The following is a 23,177-nucleotide window of genomic DNA, read 5'->3' on the forward strand; positions in this document are numbered from 1 at the left end:
AACTTAAAGGATAGGTGACATTGGTTCCCCTTTAAACTTCACTACATTTCCTACAGAAAAAATACCTAACAAAACATGGAAATGTACACACTGGTTTACAATTACTTGTTTTAAAGAATTATGTTCATTCCTTTTTTAGTGTTTCACAGAATTTTCTAAGACTTTTGGGTGCTTCCGATGTACTGGATGAGAAACCACATTCCACTTTGTGCATTACTGGTTAATATTAACATTTATTTTTAAACACTGTTTAACTGCATGCCTCATCATGTCTAGAAACAAAATCTGTGGCCTTTATGGGCCGATTTTACATTTTCCATAGATGCTTTTTTTTTTATCAGGAAACAGCACAGCGTTATAAGTTACACAAGAAATAGGTTTACATTACCACGATATGCTTGAAAAGAGCAAGTTTGTTTGAGGATTAAAAAAAGAATAAAATGGCACGTGGAGTTTTCTTTGGTAGAATATTTTGCACGTCTGTATTTCTGGCCTCGCCTACAAGTCAGACTGCACGAGGTTTTGTTGGTTTTCATTAAAGGTCTGAAATCGGCTCAGTCGATCTCTTCTCTGATAAATAACTACAGCATTTAGTGGCCATCCAAGCAGAAACGTTGAACATGTCCCAAGTGTCGCTTTTGTTTGTCTATCGCCTGTCTCTCAACAAAATGGTGTCTTCTGCTGCTCTCCCACTTCACATGTCGCCTCTACTCCTCATCAGACTGGTTTAGGAGCGCTACTTCGACGCCGTTTTGATCTGGTTTCAGCTTCCGAATCCCAATCTCAACCTCTCCCATGATCCTCTTTTCCCTTTTGAGACAGCTGTGCAGAGCAAAGAAAGAAAATGAACAACAGAAAACATTCTTAGTGATCTGAAGGGAGAAGAGGAGCAAGGGTCGATATGCGATTTGAGGTGCTGCTTGCGTTCCAAAGAAAGCAGAAAAAGAAACAGAAGAGTCAGGGACCAGTGATTTAGATGTGACTAGAGGTGGGTGAGCCTCTGAAAGCTCAAGCCAGCCTAAAGCCTAGCTCATCTCTAAATCCTGTTCACATTTCGAGCCCGTAACGAGCTGAGATTTCTTGTGGCTTCTGCATGCCTTCCTCCCACTAAACAGGAGGTGGCCTAAGGGTCAGATCTGCAAACTGTGGAACCAGATTCAAGGCACAGCGTCCACTCAACATCCTGTGATTCTGGCAAATTGCTTAATATCCCCATGCCTGCAAAAAAAGAATGTGCCCTTGTGTAATGTAACTGGTGCTCATGAAAAACGCACAGAGGTAAAAACAAACCCTAACTAAAGGGAAGGCAGATAACCATTTACTGGCAGATTTGTACAAAATTAAACCAGAAAAACTGGATAACCCCAGCTTCCTCTGAAATTGTGTGATATTAGGCAAAAACAATGTATTTCACCAAATCTCTTTTCTTCAGTAACATATATCAAAGTACTTTCAAATATGCAAGTTCAGACTACCAGTTGCACAAAACTATCACGTGTGATCAGTACTTGTCACTGCACTGCTATAATATGCCCCAATAATATCAAAGCTTCCACGTGTAAATAAATTTACTTTTTTGAATTTTGAAGAGACTTTTTCATGTTTGTTGTATGATTTAGATACAATATATTTTCAGGGCTCGACTCCTTCATGGGCTCTAAAATTCGACCCACACCCCTGGCTTAGCTTGTTAATTTTTTGACTCGCCCACAGGGACGTAGCTTGGTTAGTAGGACTGGGGGGTGTCAGCTTCAGTTTTTCCAACAATGACGCTGGGGTACCTTATTAAAATACATTATATGAGAAGCACAACAAGAGGAGGGCTTAGGTGAAGTGGAAAGAGAGAGGAATGGGCATTGTTAGGGGTAATTTAAAAAAAATATTTTTCAAACTAATCATTTGTAAGGCCTTGAAAATAGATGGGAGAGAGTCAGGAGCGCCTCCTTTATTAGGATGGTTGAACATCACCCCCTCTCCCCAAAATGCCCCAGGCATGAAAAATAAAATTGCAATAAAGTTAGTTTATTACCATTTTTTTCTATACTCCCATCCTGAACCCAGGGTGAGGACAAGCCATGGCCACTACTGCTGAGTGGCAGCAGTGAGCTGTGCATTGTTTAAAGAGTGCATGTCTTTTTGGCTGCCTGTCAGGCAATGGCCAGCCAGACAAGCACATTTTAAACTTCTGTAACCTAGCGGTCTTAAGACAGCTGGGTTAGAGAAAGCACAAGTCTCCAGTGCTGTTGAAAGCACTGAGAGAGGCCGCTCCCTCCAATCCTGCTGCTTCTGTCATGCTGGGTATCAGCATGAGAGCATCACCAGGATTGCTTAAGGGAATTTCCTGGATCCCAAGGAGACCGGAGCGAGGAGGATGTCAGACATCGTGCAGCAAGCAAGGTAAGTGTTTTTTTCTTTTTATTTACACACAGCACTCACCATGCATGCATGCACACACCAACACCACATTAGCCTGCCCCCACCCTGTCTACATGCCAGCTGGCGCTGGTGCGCATGTTTTATCAGGGGGTGCATGTAAAAATCCCAGGTGAAATCTAACAGACACCTCACCATATCCAAATGAAAGCACTTGTACCCAACCATTTACTATATAATACATTTTTGTAGGAGGTTGTGACAACCCAAACACCCTCACCCCCAAAGCTACACCCCTGCTCGGCAACCTCTAGAGGAGAACAGAACGGTTCAGCCATGCCAGGTGTGGGTGCCTTGTGTGCGTTACAGAAATAGTTGAAAGCAAGTAGCAAAAGAATTAGAGGTGATCCAAGTGGGTTGAGAACAATGGAAAATGAGCTTTTTTGGCAGTTTGATAGGGCCCGAACTCCACCCAAGGGCACTGGAGAACTTTACATGAGTTCCAGTTACATTATCCAAGGTCATACTTATTTTTTAAGCATTGGAGATTAAGTGATTTGCCCAGAAGCACAGGATGCTTAGCCGACGATGAGACACAAACCTTGTTCACAGTTGAAAAGTCGACAGCTCTGGCTGCAACACTACATCTGCTCAGATTATCTAAATTGAAAAGAACGAACAGGGGAGCGCAGGATCGCAACAGACAATGACCACATTATGTGACTGGGCTGTTGACAACCCTCACAAGTACGCACTTCTTAAAAGTATCTAAAAAGACACACCTAGAAGCAGGTCTTTTACATTTCATTAGCAAATAATAAACCAAATGAGGCATCACAAACTACACAGTTGTTTGTTTGCACCTCCTCTTAATATCCGCAGGGCTGTAACTTTTAGGCTGTCCAAGCAACATGCTAACATTCCTTTACTCATGGGTGCAATAACAAAATATACCAACCTTATGTAAAAATGTCTGCATCAGCCATAAATGTATCAATCCAGGTCACACTACAAGGCATATCCCTCTCTGCAAAAGGATACAAGCAATACCAGAGCCTTTTCATGTTGCTGGACGTCATGAGGGAGGTGTAACTTTAGTCCCTGTGCAAAGATCAAGAGTTAACTGAGCTTGAAAAGAAGGCAGTTTCGAAATGGACACTTCACTGCAATACTAGGCAACTCTGACATTTGACCCAGCACCCAAATGTTTCTGGCTTGAAGGTCCAAAGAGTGCTAGCATCGCTACCAAAGTGACCATGACTGCAAAGTCCCTGGATTTCCCATTTTTATAAAAAGCAACCTTGTAGGTGCACCGCGAACCTACAGTGAAGTCTGTCAGCATGTATTGATAAACACAAGTATTTAAAATATTCTGTCTCCTTGTGATTTGAAGTCAGTTGTTGAGACTATAGTTATTGGGCAAACCTTCAAGGGCTCTGCCCTCCTAACTGGTATCCCAAACGTGAATTGCCTAATTAAGACGTGTTCTCCGTGCTGCTGCCTTAATCCTCACCCACACTAAAACATTGGATCACATCACCTTCCCTTGCTCTCCAACCCTACACTGTCAGGGAAGTCCCTCTTTTTACTCACATTTTCAAGAAGAGCACACTTTGAAGGTCCTTCTGTGGCAATGCCCTTTTATCTGGAATGTCTGCCCACTTTATTTCAATAATGCATCCCCTTTCATGCTTTTAAATCACTTTTGGGAAACATCTGCATTTCCAACTTCAAGATAATTTGCCATTTCAAATTACTGCTCTTCTACTCCTGATTCTCCAAATTATTATTGTCCTTATCTATAAATTGTTAGTATTCAATGTCTACCTTCTATATTGAGTGTCATGCAACTCGCCGTTCCACTCTATTGTGCTCCTGTTTGCCTGCTTGTCCTCTTTCTCCAACTTATGTTGCTGTTCCTTGCTTACCTACTTTATTTTCAACCCTTCTAAGGTCTTCACATACGTTTTTAGTTTTATAATTCCTAAGTCAGCTGATGCTTGCTTTCGCCGCTTTTAATGCCATGCATGGTTGGGCTGTGACATCTTTTCATTTAGTTAAGATGTTTATAAAGCACACAATTACTCGAGTGCCCTGCTGCTGAATTAAATACATCAAAAAGTCAGACTTTCAGTTTATTTCTGAAGGCTAAAAACGTGTTAGAGGACCTGATCTCGAAGAGCAGGGCATTCCAGGCCACAGCTGCCTGGTAAGAGAAGCAGGGCCAGCTAGTCTTAGCATCCTAATGCGTGGGCCACCTGAAGTGAGGCGAAAGCCTGAGACAATAGCAATAAACACTTTCCTGATAAAAGCCAATCCCATGTTATGCACAAAATTAAATACAAAAGACCGGATTATGAGTAAATCAGTGTATTCCGACCATTGTGTAAACCACTGTTTGTGTACTGGTTGGAATTATGGGTTGAGAGCTACTAGTGTATCCAATAATTAGGAGATGTGTTAAATACCTATTTAATTAATAAACCTTAATTACATTTGGGCAGATTAAACCTGCTAAACTTTAATAGGGGAAATGAGTATGGTATTTAAAGTTCCATAAGGATTTTGGTGCATTAAACACCAAAATCTGCACGTTATTCCTTCAAAAACTAGTAATAGGTGCCATTTATCGCATTGATTAGTAACAGACACTGGCATATCGTTATTTGTGAAGTGCGTTAAATGGCAAAAGACTTTTCAAACTCATCCTATGCTTCACTGGGAAGCGATTGTAACAGGTGAAGATGCCCTGATTTTGGAATCCAGTGAGGAAGCCTAAGTAACATGTAAAATGTACATCTACATTTTGGAAAAGTTGAATGTGATGGTTAGTGCAGACTGGAACCTTGAGATAAATGGAAATTGACATTATAAATGTAGGACCCTAGCGGTGCTTGCAAGATAGTTTAATATATCTTGCATACATTACAAATGGCAGACTCTTCCTCAGGACTTTGAAATGGTCGCTTGCCCAACACCGGACGGAAGGTGCAAGCCTGGCAGGCTCAGCCTTTCAACCAAGAGGTCAGGGAAGCCCTAGGGCTAAAAACTACAATACAGGCTTTGGAGTGTAGCGGTTTATAATTTGACTATTTGACACCAACTACCTGTGCTGGACAATGGGGACTCAAAGTCTCAGGAACCTTTACTTTTGGTAGAGGGCTGCGAAGGGGGCCCTTGCAGCAAGCGACACCAATTTGGATGCAAATTACTGGTGTTGTACACCAGTGGCATAACGAAACTTGAGGTTGTCCCCTTGCAAAGTACATGGAGGGGGGCCCCCCCCCGACCCAGTCAGGAGCTCTCAGGCCAGGTGACCACTCCTTGTGCACAGTGCCAGCTGTGCAGACGGGGACCGCTGGAGCTCAGGACTGCGGGGATAATGTTATGCCACTGCTGGACGCTGGGTCTTGAAGTCCCCAGAATCTTCGATTCTGGTGGGGGCTGAGAAGGAGGAGCCCTTGCAGCAAGCACTATATGTGCCCCAAATTGCCTGGCAGTGTGGGAGGCACATGGAAGGAGCTTAGGCCCAGATGTAGACTGGGCCAAGAGTGGGTCCGTCTGCACCCGTCAGAGCCTGGGCCAACCCCCACAGTTGCTGTTTTAAAGACCTTGAGGTACTGTTGTGTCTTCATTGTCTGATTAACATTTCCACTGTTGTAATGGTAATGGTGTTTATCTATAGTTTTTGTCAGCACGGAAAAAGACACTATCTGTTGGGTGTTGGTCACTACATAGACTGTCTAGATTACCTTATTGAAGCTTTCCTCTACATTACAGCCCTGAAGAAGTTGAGACTTATTGCTATGACGAAACACGTGTTAACTGTTCTTTTTGTGAAACACAGATATGATATAGATTGCACAATGGAGTCGAGTCGGAGCAATTGCCTGCATTACATATTGAAGTTGCATCATTTAATTCTGGAGCAAGATAAGATTTTCATGCTGAGATGTATCATTGCTACAAGAAGAAATTGGAATAAAAGCACCAAGAAGCTTTATAGATGTGACACTGGACATTGATTTGTAATTGAAATATTGAGTGCTCAGAGAGTTCTGTATCACTTGAAAAGATGGTTTTATTCCTCTCACAGCTGTATGTGAATCTTTCTGCCAAGATTCAATGTGGCTCCACTGGGGAATGCTCTTCATCTCTTAGAATTGGGGAGGGGGGGGGTTGTCAGACAAGGTTGTCTTTTGGCCCCATTTTTATTTTCACTTTTTATAAATGCTATTGATGGCCTCCAACGGTACCTGCAGGGGGATACGCCACTTGTTGGTCGTTTGGTCCCTATCCTTTTGTATGGCAATAACAGTCCTAATGTCTAAGACCACCATTGGCCTTCAGAGACTTTTGGATACCTTTGCTGAATTTATGGAGTGACGGAATTTAAAGATTAATAAAACAATTATAATGTCTTGTGGGAAACCAGGACATATTTCATTAGGGTACTCCCATTGCAAAGTTCAATTCTTTTGGGGTGTTCATTTTTCAAGTAATGGTTCATGGTCTCAACATATACAAAATGTTCAGGCTAAGATGTTTGTGTGAGGGGGTGTTCAGCTTTTTCCCATAAACTTGTCTGCCACCGCATCAGGGAAATGACTAATATCTATAAGGCCAGAACAATGTTGGCTGCCGCATACAGGGGGAGGGGACCTGTGGAGGGGTTATACATCTTGCAGTCCTCTCCAAGTTAAGAACAACACTTTTGTAAGGTATCTTTTATATATCCCTGCCTCCTCACCATCCTCAATTATTCATAAGGAAGTGGGGCTAACTCACCTGGAAGAACTGCTTTTGCCGAAGCCGATTTTATTGTGGCACTCAATATGGGGTAAAACTGAGACAGAGTTCCCAAAAGCTATTATTTCAGACCTGTTTACAGGTAGATCATGTATATCTTTTAAGATTCTGTGTTTTTCCTGGATCAATAATATTTTTAAACTAATGTTTGGCTCTCCTGTGCTTTAAGAGCCTTCTAGAATTCTTGCTGTTTATAAGCCCACTGTTACATATTTGTTGTATGCTTTCCTTTATGGCCTTTAATCGTATCTGTCTTTGGTGACAAATACCCACCACAGCTTCGTTTTAACAGGCTGCAGTTTGGAATAGTACATCACCTTGTCATCGTTCCTACCAGGAAACAGAGTCGGTCATGACACTGTGCCCTTGTGATGGCACCTCCAAACACAGCCCTTGGCATTTTATGTTATTTTGCCTATTTTATGGAGGTTTAAGGAAACATATTTTGAACCCAATGTTTATTGCGCACAATTTTAGGGATTACAAGCTTGCCGTACGTTTTCTGTGTACCTGGGGGCCTTCCACAATATTCTTTAATGATGCTTCTTATGTTTGGGGAGCGATTCGTATAAGGAAAAGTATTTTCGTCTAATTGTAGTATTTGTTTTCGTATGCTTTTAAGTAATGTATAAATAGCTAAATGTTTTTGTCTGTTTTTGACCTTATGGATGTATTGTATTTTAATATCATCTTCTGTTTTATGGCCTGCTGTGTTCGTGCTGAATAAAGATTTTTTGAACAAATCGACTTGGAGACAGCAAAAACAGGCAAAGGATATTTTAGTCACCTGGGTTCTCCTAGTTCAGTACGAAGCCCACGCTTTTACTAACCTGTCAAATGACAAGCTTATGTTAGGCACCAACCCTGACTATTCAGTTCCTTGGAACATTGTCTGAATTTCAGCTTTGCCCAAATAGGATTTTATGATGTCGCTATTTTAACTGAACACCTATGCACTTTGTTAATTTAATTACTAACTAGTTATATGCCGCTGTAACTATGCACGTTGTGCTTTTCTGACGTTCTGAAATTGTATCCAATGGAATCGACTGTACGTTGTAACGTTCGCTTGTAACTTGTAAGCTTTGCAGCCTGCATACTGCAGGCCTTCCAGTGCTTCATTTGAGCCAGTTGTTGCTGGTGAGGGCACCGGTACTTATTTTTTTGTTGCTGGCACTTTTTTTGCATCAGGCATTTCCTGTGAGCAAAAGACAAAACATAGAAAGCAGCGAAAGTGAGTCGAAGGCGCAGGCGGTGGCTGTAAGTGCATTAAAGAGTCCCAAGATGTCTTTAGGATTAAGCTGCCTCAGTATTCTGAATTCAAACATTTAATTGCAGCAGCCAGGGTGTTTTAGAGGAGAGATGTGGGCACCGGCAAATTTTTATGTACAAAATAAACACTGAGGGCTTCTATTACTTCCTCACCCCTGTGTGTTCATACAGTGGCATAACAAAGGCCCCCGCTGTGCCGGGGGCAGGCACTCAGCACAGTACTCCGACCTCGGCGCTCCCGCGTGCATCCGGTACTGTGCGCTTGGTCTCCAGTTTCCTTAGGGCACTGTCATACAAAATATTTACATCCACTGCCTTTGTAAATCATTACCTTGAATGTACAGTGCCCTGAAACAGGGTCGGATTGGTAAAGGAGCATTCGGGCAACGGCCGACTGGCCGCCGCCTGAGCACGCTCTCTGGAAGCCTGCAGCAGGGACAAGAGGAATCATGCCACCATGCCTCCTAGCAGGGGCTCGCAACGTCCTCACCATTCCCGTGCAGGGCACGCCCAATAATAGTTGTGGAGCTAGTTTGGGCCAGCTGTATGGGCACAATAATGCGAGCAGAATGAGCCAGGGTATGGGAGTGAGTAGGAGCAGCATCCCTGGAGCCCAGTCGTGAAAAGCCATTTTTACACCTTAACTCACTGTATGAGGCAGGCTGTGTTTTTATCTGACCCCTCTCCTGCTCAGTCAGCAGCTGAAAGGTAAAGGGTGTGAGAGAAGGTGAGCAGTAGAGAATTCTGTGATGTGCCACACTGGCTCTGCTTCCTGAGTGGGAGTGTGGAAGTGTTGTGTTTTAATTTTTTGTGATCCAAGCTCTACACCTGGAACCACACATGAAACATTATGCCAGTTTATCTGTAGTGTGTATTTGTAGAGGATGGCCAAGGGCTTTCATATAATGCTTCACTGTGCATTTTTGTGAGCACATTCTATACAAATGTCACTTTTACCCAATATTCCAACCTCATAAGGAAGATTTAGTTTTTCCTTTATTAAAACACATCACCAGAAGGTCACACCAGATGTCAGGACTCCTTGTGCCACCTTGCTGGATCACATTACTAGCAAGAGCCAACATACCCTTGGTGCCTTCATGTGCCTGTGCCTGGTAACAAGGTCTGTATATTCACTGCTGTTTGTGCCCTAGAACTCAACAGTGAACCAAGCTAAGCAGACCCCTTCTCCAATCTTTGGAGCACACTAGGTTGTTTATAACGTATTCAATGAATACTGTCACTTCTAAGCAGCTGCCACTTTAAACGTGCTTTAAAAAGAATAGCAAAGGTTCTTCTAAATACATTGGATTACTTTGAGACAGTTGTTAGTTTGTGCTTATTGTTTCCAGTGCGGACCACCAGCACTTATTTTTGTGGGCCGGCACTTATTTTTCTGCCTCATTTACTGCGAGCAGAAGACTCATATGGGAAAGAGGGAGAAAGAGAAAAACAAATAAGCATCACAATGGGAGAAAGCAGAAAGCTCCAAAAGTGAGCTGAAGGGGCAGAGAGTGGCTTTAAATAGATTAAAGGGGCCCGAGATGACTTCAGAATTACTCTGCCTCAGTATTCCTTGTTCGCACATTTAATTGCAGCAGCTGTGTGTTTAAGAGGAGGGCTTTGGGCACTTAAGCACTGCTAAGTTTCCTAATAATGTTGGGTGATGTTCGTCCCCTCCCGAGCAGTAAGTGACACTCAAGCTTTCCACCTCACCTTCCTCCCTCTCCAGCCTGCCCTAGCAAGAAAACAGCCAGAGACGTTTTAAGAAATGCACGATTTGGACGATTGTAAAGTCCTCCATCTTTCAAGGTCCTCCAAAAAAATGTTCTCTAGTTCTTTTTTTCCACCTCTAACTTTTTATAATAATCTCTCTTTCTCTCTCTCTGTCTGCCTTTGATTGTCTCTCTTTCTGTCCATGTTTCACCACTTTGTCTACCCCTTTCTCCCCTCACCCATCACTTGTTCCAGCATCTCCCACTGCCTTCACTCTTCTTTACTGCTCACTCTACTTTTTGTCTACTTCCCCTCTAACTTACTCTGCACCTTACCTCCCTCTGTTTGCTTTGCCTCTCTATACCTTTGTACTTCACCGTTCGTTATTTCCTTTCTTTTCCTAAATATCTTTTTGCCTCATTTCTCTCTACCTCACCAGTCACTAAACCCAGGATCTATCTCACCCACTACCTTTATGTTAACTGTTTTATTACTTTCTACCTCTCTTTCTAGGCCCCACTTATATTTGTCTCAGATCTCACCCCTTACTTGACTGCAAGGTCTTCTACCTCACCTTTCTTTCCCTCTCTCTTCATTTATCTCTATACCTCCATGTATCTACCACTCCATTTCTGTTGCAGCCCTTTCTACCACATGTATGTCTACCTCAGCTCTGTTTAAAATACACTTCTCTATATCCCACTGGTCACCACCTCTCTCCCCCCTACTATCTGTGTCTACTTCCACATCTTCTCTTCCTACTCCATCTCTACTCCACCCCATCTCAGCAACTCACAGTACTTTTCATTTTGCTGCCCTGTCTCTCTCAACCTTATCTATTTTTTAATCACACCACTCTATCTATATGTCTCACTTCTCTCTGCCTCTCACTCCCCCTCTTTACTGCAACACACACTTCCTTGCCTTTCTACCTACTTTACATCTCATACACTACTCAATCTTTCTGTCCCCTACATTTCTTTCTCTCAATACCCAACCTCTCAATTAACCTTATTTGATCACTGTCTCACCTCTTTCTACCTCTCTCTTTCCTCGAAGTCATATCTCTCCCAAACTCATTCCTTTATTACTAGCCCTTTTTCTCTACCTCAAGACTTCTTTTTAAACTATCATTGTATTTCTTCCACACTCTTTCAAATCAATATCTGGACCACTTGACATACCTTCTCTGTCCCCTTCTGTTTTATGTCTCTCTACATCACCTCTCAGACTTTTCCTCACACTGTCACTCTTCCTCTACCTGAATTTCCCCTCTTTCTCTACCTCACCTATCTCTACTTCTTCTCTTTTCTATACAAATAAACTATTTTCCGGATATTCACCACTGTCAATGCACCTTTCTCTCATCTTCACTCTCCACTTTACCAAACATATCTCTCTGTGCTCTACTTATCATTCTGCCCCTCTGTAAACCTCACCTCAGCTTGCATTTCTCTGTACTTCTAACTCATCTTTTTCGATGTCTACATCTACAGTCCTCTCTCTCTAGCGCTCTCCAACGAAATCCTCTTCCTTTCTCTCTACCTCACCCCTCTGAGTAGTGCTGTAAGAAAGTCCTTTGCAGCCCCAGTGGTGCAGGAGGGCGCAGAGCTCCAGGAGCTCCCCTCAGCACAGCACCCTGGCCTGAGGGCTCCTTAGTGAGTCCAGAGGAGGGTCCTCCATTGCAGGGGGGTGGTCCCCCTCAAGATGAGTTAAGTCACTACCTCTTTGTACCCCCATTAACATTTCAGTATCTCTATCACTCTGTACATGTCTACCTCACTCCAAAATCCCTTTCTATCTACGTCTCCCTTCTCTACTTCTCCATATCTTTCTTTCTATCCACCTTGACATTCTCTTTCTACCTTATGAGTCTCCTTATCTCACCTATCTCTCTACATCACTGCCTCTACTTTACATTTCTTTCTGACATTCGCATCACCTCACTGTCCTTTCTATTTTGCTTACTCAGGAGAGTTTGAGATTACTAGCTAGCCAGAGAAAGAAAGGCACAGGAACAGAATTAAGCAGAAAATTATTTTATTTCACCTGATATAACAGTAAAAATCATCAGATACGTGCTTCGATGTTCACTGTTGCTGTAAGCGTGCCAATAGTGAAGAGGGATTTGTGATCACAAATATTTAGCAATGAAAGCTACCATCTCAAACACTATGTGCATACGTTTTCATATTATGCTCTGTTACACTAAGCATCGACCATGCCACCATTACTGTCTCTTTCCTAAAATGGTAGACACCAGCTTATCAGATGCTGATTTTTATATAAAATATTTTGCATGACAAAATATTTAGAACACAAAAAAAAATTTGCTTTATCAATGCGTTCTCAAGCTTCATTTTGCTACTATTTGACGGGCACACACTGGGCAGCATCAGTGTTAAGAATAAGCTTTTCACTTCAAAGGTTCTTCATACACCTTTATTAGATACGCAGCATATTTATCCAACCTCCTCAGGCAGTGAGCTGAATGTAACTGACCACATTCAAATCTTCCCCAGAAGCTTGACACTCCCTGGAATGCTGTTACCTCAAAGTGATTGTCACTGCATTCCAGCCAAGTGATCTAGTGGAAACCACAACTCATCTCCCTCCCTTATATTATCGTATCAAAACACAACAATTAAAAGTAAATATTAAAATAATAAGCTTCTAATGAAACAAATTACATCATGGAAATCATGTGTACAAAAAGAAAATGAAACATTATATACATATACATACATTCACTTTATGTATAATAGTAGAAGGTTCCCTTATTTAATAAAATTCTTCTATTTCATGACTTAAGCCCGTAGTTTGTAACTTTACCCATGACGTAGCCCTTGTGCCAAGCAGGTTTATATCGCTCTCTTCTTAACAAAAACGTTTTATCATCTTCTGATTCCTCCACCCCTTAGCTCTCATTTAGCATAGTTTCTAAACCAACCTTAGTTAGTTTAATTAATCTGGATATACTCCAGACATCCTCTGAGTCTAAAACTGTGACATTCCTTTTAAGAGAAGTTATCACAAGAGGACCCATGAATTTTCAACGCCCCTTTACACCGACCTGAAACTTTGATTCAGGTGCACAATTCCAAGCATCCTACTGAGTTTTATATTTATTTTGATGTTCCCTCCTAACAAGCTCATCATTTGGAAAGTCCACATTTTGTTCCCCACTTATTTTTAGCCACACAAGATTGAGCTTACAATGTGGTTTCCTGCCTTTAAGTGAAAAAATGGGGAAATAGACGTTACACTATTAGGAGTGACACGGTGTGCCCACCAGGTTTCTCTCAACATTTCTTTTATGGATGTCTTATGCAAAAGCACACGCTGTGCACCATGTTTTATTATCTTATTCATATTATCTGCTAAACCATTGGCCTGAGGTGAATAGAGGGCTTTCTTGAGAGGAGTAATTGACAATTCTTTAAGAACATTTTCCATTTCCTGGGATACAAACTGTTAGAAATGGGGTCCTTGGTTGGCAGTCAGGTTAACCCCGGTCTAAGCAACGACCCTCACTCTAGTCAGGGTAAAGGAGACCCACCCTCAGTTAACCCTTGCTCACCCCCTTGGTAGCTTAACACAAGCATGCAGTCTTAACTTCAGAAGCAATGTGTAAAGTATTTGTACCAATCCACACAGTAACTCAATGAAAACACCCCAAAATTACAACACTGGTTTAGAAAAATAGGTAATATTTATATAAACAAAACAAGACCAAAACGACAAAAATCGAACATACACAAGTCAAGATATCCTTTTTTAAAAGAATAAAAAGTCTTAATCCTTAGAAAACAGTGAGAATGCTGTTACACAAAGTACCTGGTTAGCGTAAAAAATAAAGGCACACGGGCAAGCTTGCGTCGGAAAAATCAGCAATGCGTTGATTCCTTATTCGCAAGTGAGGCCGTGCATCGTTTCCTTCTCCAGTCGGGTCGGCGATGCGTTGTTTTCTTCTTCCCAAGAGAGCGATGTGTCGATTTCTGGATAGGGCATCTCAGATGCGCACAGAGTCGGCTTGACTTGGGCGCCCAGGGACAATGCATGGAAAATCCGGTCGCACGGTATCAGGAAATCACGCTGTGCGGGTATTTTGCGTCATTATCAGCCTCCATTAGCAGGCGTTGTGTGTAGTTTCTCCAGCCGCATTGCATTGATCTTGCAGCCGCGATGCAGGCGGAGCGTTGATTTCAGCTGCGAAGCCAGCAGAGTGTCGTTTATCAGCCACGTCATGGAAGGTGAGTCAAAAATGTACCCACACGGCAGTCTGTGCCTGGATTTTCAGTTCTTGTCTGCCAACTTCACCTTTCAAGGGCCCAGGAACTGGATAGAGCACCACTTGGAAGGGCAGGAGTCTCAGCAGAGAGTCCTGGTGCTGACAGGGGAAGTCTTTGATGACCCTGAGACTTCAACAACAGGCGGCAAGCTCAGTTCAAGCCCTTGGAGATTCTTCTGAAGCAGGAATGCACAACCAAGTCCAGTCTTTGTCCCCTTTGAAAGGCAGAACCAGCAACTGCAGGATAGCCCAACAAAGCACAGTCAAAGGCAGGGGCAGCACTTCTCAGCTCTTCTGCTCTTCTCCTTGGCAGAGGTTCCTCTTAATTCCAGAAGTGATCTAATTTTCAGGCGTTTTGGGTGGTGATCTTCTATCCCTTTCGGCCTTTGAAGTAGGCCTACTTCAAAGAGGAGTCTCTATTGTTTTCAAGTTCCTGCCTTGCCCATGCCAGGCCCCAAACGCACACCAGGAGGTTGGAGACTGCATTGTGTGAGGGTAGGCAGGCCCTTTCAGGTGTAAGTGACCACTCCTCCCCTCCCTGCCAGCACAGATAGCTCATCAAGATATGCAGGCTACACCACAGCTCCCTTTGTGTCACTGTCTAGAGAGAGGCGCAAACAGCCCAACTGTCAAACTGACCCAGACAGGGAATCCACAAACGAGCAGAGTCACAGAAGGGTTTAAGCAAGAAAATGCATACTTCCTAAAAGTGGCATTTTCAAACACACAATCTAAAAAGCAACTTCACTAAAAGATGTATTCTTAAATTGTGAGTTCAGAGACCCTAAACTCCACATTTCTATCTGCTCCCAAAGGGAATCTGCACTTTAATAATATTTAAAGGCAGCCCCCATGTTAACTTATGAGAGATAGGACTTGCAACAGTGAAAAACAAATTTGGCAGTATTTCACGGTTAGGACATGTGACACACATCAGTACATGTCCCACCTTTAAGATACACTGCACCCTGCCCATGGGGCTACCTAGGGCCTACCTTAGGGGTGTCTACATGTATAAAAAGGGAAGGTTTAGGCCTGGCAAGTGGGTACGCTTGCCAAGTCGAATTGGCAGTTTAAAACTGCACACACAGACACTGCAGTGGCAGGTCTGAGCCATGCTTACAGGGATACTTATGTGGGTGGTACAGCCAGTGCTGCAGGCTCACTAATAGCATTTGATTATTAGGCCCTGGGCACCTGTAGTGCACTGTACTAGGGACTTACTAGTAAATCAAGCATGCCAATCATGGAAAACCAATTACCATACATTTTACATAGGAGCACTTGCACTTTAGCACTGGATAGCAGTGGTAAAGAGCCCAGAGTATCAAAAACCGAGTCCAACACACATAAACAACCCGGGAAACAGAGGCAAAAAGTTAGGGTAGATATGGGAAAATGCCACTTTTGGCATGCTTACCCCTAACCTTTTGCCTTTTGTTGATGTCAGCTTTGATTGAAAGTGTGCTGGGACCTTGCTAAGTAGGCCCCAGCACCAGTGTTCTTTCCCTAAAACTGTACCATTGTCTCCACAATTGGCACAGCCCTGGCACACAGTTAAGTCCCTTGTAAATGGTACCCCTGGTACCAAGGGCCCTGTGGCCAGGGAAAGTCTCTAGGGGCTGCGGCATGTATTATGCCACCCTGGGGACCCCTCACTCAGCAAATACACACAGCCTCACAGCTTGCGTGTGCTGGTGGGGAGAAAAAGACAACATGGCACTCCCCTCAGAGTGCCATGCACAAAACCCACTGCCTGTGGCATAGGTAAGTCACCCCTCTAGTAGGCCTTTCAACCCTAAGGCAGGGTGCACTATACCACAGGTGAGGGCATAGCTCCATGAGCACTATGCCCTTATAGTGTCTAAGTCAATTTATAGAGAGTGTAAGTGCAGGGTAGCCATAAAGAGTATATGGTCTGGGAGTCTGTCAAACACGAACTCCACAGTTCCATAACGGATACACTGAATATTGGGAAGTTTGGTACCAAACTTCTCAGCACAATAAATCCACACTGATGCCAGTGTGAGATTTATTGAGAAATGCACACAGAGGGAATCTTAGAGATGCCTCCTGCTTGCCAGGCCAACTGCTAGTGCTAGGCTGACCGGTCTCTGCCAGCCTGCCACTTCCAGACTAGTTTCTGGCCACATAGGGTGAGTGCCTTTGTGCACTCTGTGACCAGGAACAAAGCCTGTCCTTGGTGAAGGTGCTTCACACCTCCCCCTGCAGGAACTGTAACACCTGGCGGTGAGCCTCAAAGGCTCAAGCCTGGTGTTACAATGCCCCAGGGCACTCCTGCTAGTGGAGATGCCTGCCCCCTGGACACAGCTCCCACTTTTGGCGGCAAGTCTGGAGGAGATAATGAGAAAAACAAGGAGTTGTCATCCCCTCCGCCAGGTCCACCCCTAAGGTGACCAGAGCTGATGTGACCCCCTCCTTAGAAAATCCTCCATCTTTCTTTGGAGGATTTAGCCCAATAGGATTAGGAATGTGCCCCCCTCCCCAAAGGGAGGAGTCACAAGGAGGGTGTAGCCACCCTCATGGACTGTAGCCATTGGCTACTGCCCTCCAGCTCTAAACACACCCCTAAATTTAATATTTAGGGGTGACCCTGAACCCAGGAAATCAGATTCCTGATGACCTAACAAGAAGAAGGACTGACGACCTGAAAACCCCACAGAGAAGAAGGTAGAGGACAACTGCTTTGGCCCCAGCCCTACCGGCCTGTCTCCTGATTTAAAGAACCTGCAACAGCGACGGATCCTGCGGCCCAGTGACCTCTGCCGACTCAGAGGACTGCCCTGCAACTCCAAAGGATCGAGAAACGCCCGTGGACAGTGGCCCTGTCTAAAGCAACAAGAACAAACCATCTTTAAAGGGACTCTCACTTCACTCCAGAAGCGTGAGTCCCCACCACTCTGCACCCGACGCCCCGGCCCGTGTCCAGAGAAGCCAACGCCCCAGAGAGGACCCCCAGGCGACTCCAACATGTCTACCCTGAGCTGCCCTCCCTGCACCCCTACGACGATGCCTGCAGAGGGAATCCAGAGGACCCCCCTTGACTCGACTGCCCGGTAACAAAGAACCAGATGCCTGGAAGGAGCACTGCACCGCAGCCCCCAGGCCTGTGAAGAACCAACCACTGGTGCAGCAGTGACCAGCAGGCGGCCCTCACCCTATCCCAGTCGGTGGCTGGCCTGAGAAGCCCCCCTGTGCCCTGTCTGCATCGTCAGAGTGATCCCCGGGTCCCTCCATTGATTTCAATACAAAACCAGATGCTTGTATGTACAGTGCACCCGGCCGCCCCTGTGCCACATAGGGTGTTTTCTGTGTGCCTGTCTGGGACTTCCCCAGTGCTCTACAAAACCCCCCCTGGTCTGCTCCCAGAGGACGCAGGTAATTACCTGCTAGCAGACTGGAACCAGAGCCCCCCTAGTCTCCTTAGGCGCCTCTGTTATTTGGGCCCCTATTTGACCTCTGCACCTGACCAGCACTGTGTTGCTGGGTGTTTGGGGTTAACTTGAACCCCCAATGGTGAGCTGCCTGTGCCCTGGAGACCTAACTTGTAAGTGCTTTATTTATCTCAAAAACTAACCTGTACTTACCGCCCACAGGAACTGTTGAATTGTGCACTGTGTCCACTTTTAAAATAGCTTATTGCCATTTTATGCCAAACTGTGTACATTATTGTTTTATTTCGAAGTCCTATCTTTACCTATGCAAAGTACCTTACATCTAATGTACTTACCTGCAATTTGCCTCTTATGGTTCTAAAATAATTAAGAAAATAATATGTTTCTATATAAAAACCTATTGGCCTGGAGTTAAGTCACTTAGGGCCAGATGTAGGTAGAACACAAATTGCGACTTGCAATTTGCGAGTCAAAGCAACTCGCAATTCGCGATGCAGAATGGTGTCTCAGACACCTTCTGCAACTCGCTATGGGGTCGCAAAGACCCACCTCATAAATATTTATGAGGGGGGGTCGCAGTTTGCGACCCCATTGCGAGTCTAGGGACTCACGGGGATGGTGGCCTGCTGGAGACAGCAAACCACCATGTCCGTGACTGCTTTTCAATAAAGCAGTTTTTTTCTTTCTCTTTGCAGCCCGTTTTCCTTAAAGAAAAACGAGCTGCAAATAGAAAAATATACGGAAACCTTTTGTTTCGTTTTTATTCAGAGTAGGCAGTGGTCCATTGGACCACTGCCTGCTCTGAAAAAATAATTTTGTGAGCATTCACAAAGGGGAAGGGGTCCTATGTGGACCCCTTCCCGTTTGCGAATGAGTTACCATTCACTTCAAGTGGATGGTAACTGCGAGTTGATTTGCGACCGCTTTCGTGGTCACAAATCAACTTACATCGCGTTGGGAGTCCAAATAGGAAGGGAACACCCCTTCCAATTTGCAAGTCAGAAACACATTTTGCGAGTCGGTTCCGACTCGCAAAATGTGTTTCTGCATCGCGTGAGGGCTTTTGTGCCTCGCAAACGGCGTTTTTCGCCATTTGCGAAGCGCAAAAGCCTACCTACATCTGGCCCTAAGTGTGTGTTCTCATTTATTGCCTGTGTGTGTACAACACATGCTTAACACTACCCTCTGATAAGCCTAACTGCTCGACCACACTACCACAAATAGAGCATTAGTATTATCTATTATTGCCTCTGTCAAACCTCTTGGGAAACCCCTGGACTCTGTGCACACTATAAATCATTTTGATATAGCATATACAGTAAGCTCCCTACAACAGACCACATCAAGGACGCCAAGTCTAACACAAACTGTACCCCATTATCAGTTATAAGAGTTTTCGGAACACTCTCCCTAGAAAATTCTGCTTTTAAAAATTAGATCACTATTTTAGTGTTTAACGTAGCCACACTCTTCATGACCACCCACTTAGACGTATGGTCTAACAGCAGCATATCGTTGATCATTGGCCCTGCTATATCTAGACCTAGCTTAGTCCATGGTTCCACTGGAACATCAACAGGTGACGGAGAAACTGTGTAAGTTTTCTTTGTTTTGTCATTATTCACACAATGCCTACAATCCCCTACGACCACTTCAACCTCTTGATCCATTCTTGGCCACCAGTACCATACACTAAAACAAGCCTTGGCCAAATTTCTCCCTAAACGTCCTTCATGAGCCAAGTTAATCAACTTATATCTCAAATCATCAGGAGGTACCACCTATTCCCCTCTTAATACTTTCCCATCACTAATGCCAAGTTCGTCTTTCACACAAAGAAATACTTCTACATTAGTTGGTATATCTTTCTTGTTTGGTCAACCATTTACAATGAGTTCCTTTAATGTAGATAATTCTAAGTTACTTGAAATAGAATTATCCAACTCACTTTCCTCCAGGACTGATTCACATAGCCAATCTACAGCTACTTCTTCACACACATCTACATTCTGGTTGATTGGCAGTCTAGCAAGACAATCTGCCATTGCATTCCCCGCGCCAGGTATTTACTTAACAGTAAAATTATAATTGCTCAATCCATCTGACCACCTCCTAATCCTAGGTGATACATTTTCCATCTCCTTACATAAGGAGTCAATGATACGATCAGACCACAAATAGTATTCCCATTAAAAAAAAAAAAAAAAAAAAAAAAAAATTAAAGTGGATAATTATCCAATATACAGCTAAGGCCTCCTGTTCAATAACTGAATGACACTCTTCAGCATTTGGCCTAAAACTGCACCCAAACCCTTCAGGCAGGTATCAGTCAATAAAATTGTTTTGCTGTGAGCATCAAAATGTCCCAAAGTCGGTCATTTTCCAATGCTGCATTCAATACTGCCGTAAAACTGATCGTATTCTTCAGACCTGTTGAACTGGGCACCCTTCTTTGAAGCAACCTTTATGGTTCAGAAACACTAGCGAAATGTTAGTTAAATTTTGAACAAAATTCTGCCAAACCAAGAAATTATCATACTTGGTCTTTGTTTTTTGGTTTGGGAACTTTCACAATACTGTCTGCCAAATCAATTTTTGGACTTCTACCTTTCACTGAGATGGTGTTCCCCAGATAAGTTCAAGATACTCTGAACTTACACTTTTCCTTTTTTTTAATCGACAAGCTTGCATTCTATAAGCTCTCCAACACCTTCCACAATATTTGATCATGTTCGCATTGGTTACGTCCATAGACCAAAATAACATCCTGGAAAAACATAACTTTGTCCAACTCTTCTAACACTTTCTTCATGACCCTCTGAAAGAATACCGCAGCAGAAGCTAGTCCAAAAGGCTTTGGGATGAATCTAAATGCTCCCAGAGGGGTTACGAATTATGTTAATGGCTTAGAATCAGGATGGTGCATAATGTGGTGGTAAGCAGCGGACAAATGCATCACACTGAATAACTTAGCATCTTTGAATAAAGCTAGAGTTTCGGAAATATTCGGTAATGGTTGACGATCAACCCAGATGTGTTTATTTAATCCTGTCAAGTCAGAACACATATCACAGAATCTCTTTACCCGCATCCTTTGGTGCTAGAGCTATGGGGGCCAACCACTCTGAGCACTCAATTTCTTCAATTACTCCTCTTTCTTTTAATTTTTTTAAAATTCTTGTTCGAGTGGTGCTAGCATCATATGAGGAACTTTCCTTACTTTAGACACACATGGTATTGCACCATTTTTTAGAACAATTTTATGTTAAAAATTCTTTAGTAGCTTTCAATCATCTTCAAATACCTTAGGAAACCTAGACACTATCTCATCTGAGAATCAGTCACTCGCCATTATTAACACTTTCTGTTTCGAATTTGGATTGAATATTATCCCCCTGTCCCTTTGATGTCTCCAGACTAAAAGGTTATCATCCCTTCTCGCTTCATACATTTTCCCAGTTGTTTCACGCTTAGCAAATTGAATTCTCATCATTGAATACATGTATTTTCTTGCCTACATACCAAACAGGAGTTATATCTGGTGGCAGTAATTAAATTTCTCCATTCCCACATATGGAGTTCCAATTCTTGTCACCAGTCATCGTGTATGGTAATCCTGAATCAACAAGTACAACAACTCTTTTTCCTCCCACCACAATTTCACATTCCTGCATTCCTATTGGCTCTGCGTCCACACATCCATCATCCTTTATACTGAAAATACATTTTTCTTCATTTTTTTTCTTTTCCTTCAGTACAACTCACCACCTATTTATTCTATCTACATACCCTGGCATAGTGCCCTTTCTTACCACATCTCTTGCAGACTGCTAACCTTTACGAGACATCCAGGACTATTGGAACAATGTCCTTCGCTCCCACATCTAAAACATCTCACACCTCCACTTTTTGTTGATATTAGAGTATCATTTTGAGAAAATTTCTTCTCAAACTTTTTTTCATCATGCATTTCATGCACCCACGTACTAGTATTGTTGCGTCCCAAATCTGGGGCCTCGCTCTGCTTTTGTGCTCCGCATTTCTTGTGCCTCCTGACCCCTCTTACCTGTTCTTTTTCCTTCTTTTTCTTTTCTTCTTTTCTTGGGTCATTTGGATGTACCTTCCTTTATGTTTTTTCCCCTTTCCCATGTTACCTTTTTCTTCCCAGCATTCCTTGTTCCCAATTCTCTATGGTTCCTACTCTATTCTGTTCTATGTACTTTTCCCTATCTAAGATGGTGTCCTTTTACTTCCTGTTGGTCATTTCCTGTTTCTTGGTATTTAAGGGATGTGTTTTCTTCCTTTCCTTGCGCTGCAACACTTTCTGTTCTGATAGTGTCTTCGCTCCTGATTCTTTGCCTTTCGGTTCTGGATCTCGTCAATTCTGTGTTTACCTGCATTTTTGTTTCTGTTGATTCCTGTTCTTTTGTTCTTGTTTCAGGAATCTTTCTGTTTGGAGGTTTTTTCCCCTTTTTAGGTTTTTTTTCCCTCTGGCGCTATTTCTGAAGGGCACGGTCTGTTCTTGGCGTTTCCATTGCCTACAGCACCATGGCTACCAGAAAGAGTCACCCCTTTCTGGGCCAAAGCCGAACACTCAAGACCCACGCCACTCGATCTGCGGATTCCAGGCGTAAGCAGCACGTGAGTCGTGACAAGTATTCTCCATACTTCAAATATAGCTATTGTCTCTTTCAAAGTGGGATTTTTTGCTAATTATTTTTCTTGTATGCTTACATTGCTCATGCACCTGACAGTCTGGTCTCTGACAAGAGAATAAGTCAGTTGTTCAAATTCGTATGTACGAGCTAACGTTTTCAAGGCTGCAACATATGTGGCAATTTTCTCCAGTTTCCCCTGCACCCTTGTGAACAATTTGTGTGCCTTTCCAGTACCACAGTAATCTGTGCACCAAAATGGTCCTCCAACATTATTACAGACATTTCAATCACATTATCTGGTTCACCCTCCCCATGACCAATGATGATTTCCTCCGAACTGACATACACATTTCTCCCTTCTACTCCGAAATTATGTAATAATACAGCTTGTTTGAGAGCTGCCAAAAAAAATTCTCCCCCAATCGCAAGTACGTATGAATCAAATGTCTGCTTCCATCTTTTCCATGGCAGAATAGGATCGCCCTTATCCGAAATGAAATGAGGAGGTTCAGACATATATGCGCCTGGCATAATGTCTGAATATTTGAATTGTTCGTAACACTGGAAGTAATTTGGGCTAACAACCTACTTCTCAGATGTTCAAAAGGACTACATTGTGCTGATCACTGAAACGAAGAACAC

At 43.3% G+C, this 23,177-nt stretch overlaps 1 protein-coding gene across 7 annotated transcripts in view; it reads right to left on the reverse strand.

The window, feature by feature from the left end:
* Positions 1–213: 213 nt before the first annotated feature.
* The window catches only part of TMEM45B (transmembrane protein 45B), a 272,895-nt gene continuing 249,931 nt past the window's right edge, over positions 214–23,177 (reverse strand). For all 7 annotated transcript variants that reach the window (XM_069224488.1, XM_069224483.1, XM_069224486.1 and 4 more), the window contains one exon: positions 214–822. In XM_069224488.1, coding sequence (XP_069080589.1) covers positions 708–822 — 115 coding nt within the window. In that variant the 3' untranslated portion in view covers positions 214–707. The remainder of the gene's footprint in view (positions 823–23,177) is intronic.

The sequence above is a fragment of the Pleurodeles waltl genome, chromosome 3_1 (assembly GCF_031143425.1).
Source record: "Pleurodeles waltl isolate 20211129_DDA chromosome 3_1, aPleWal1.hap1.20221129, whole genome shotgun sequence".
Lineage (NCBI taxonomy): Eukaryota > Metazoa > Chordata > Amphibia > Caudata > Salamandridae > Pleurodeles > Pleurodeles waltl.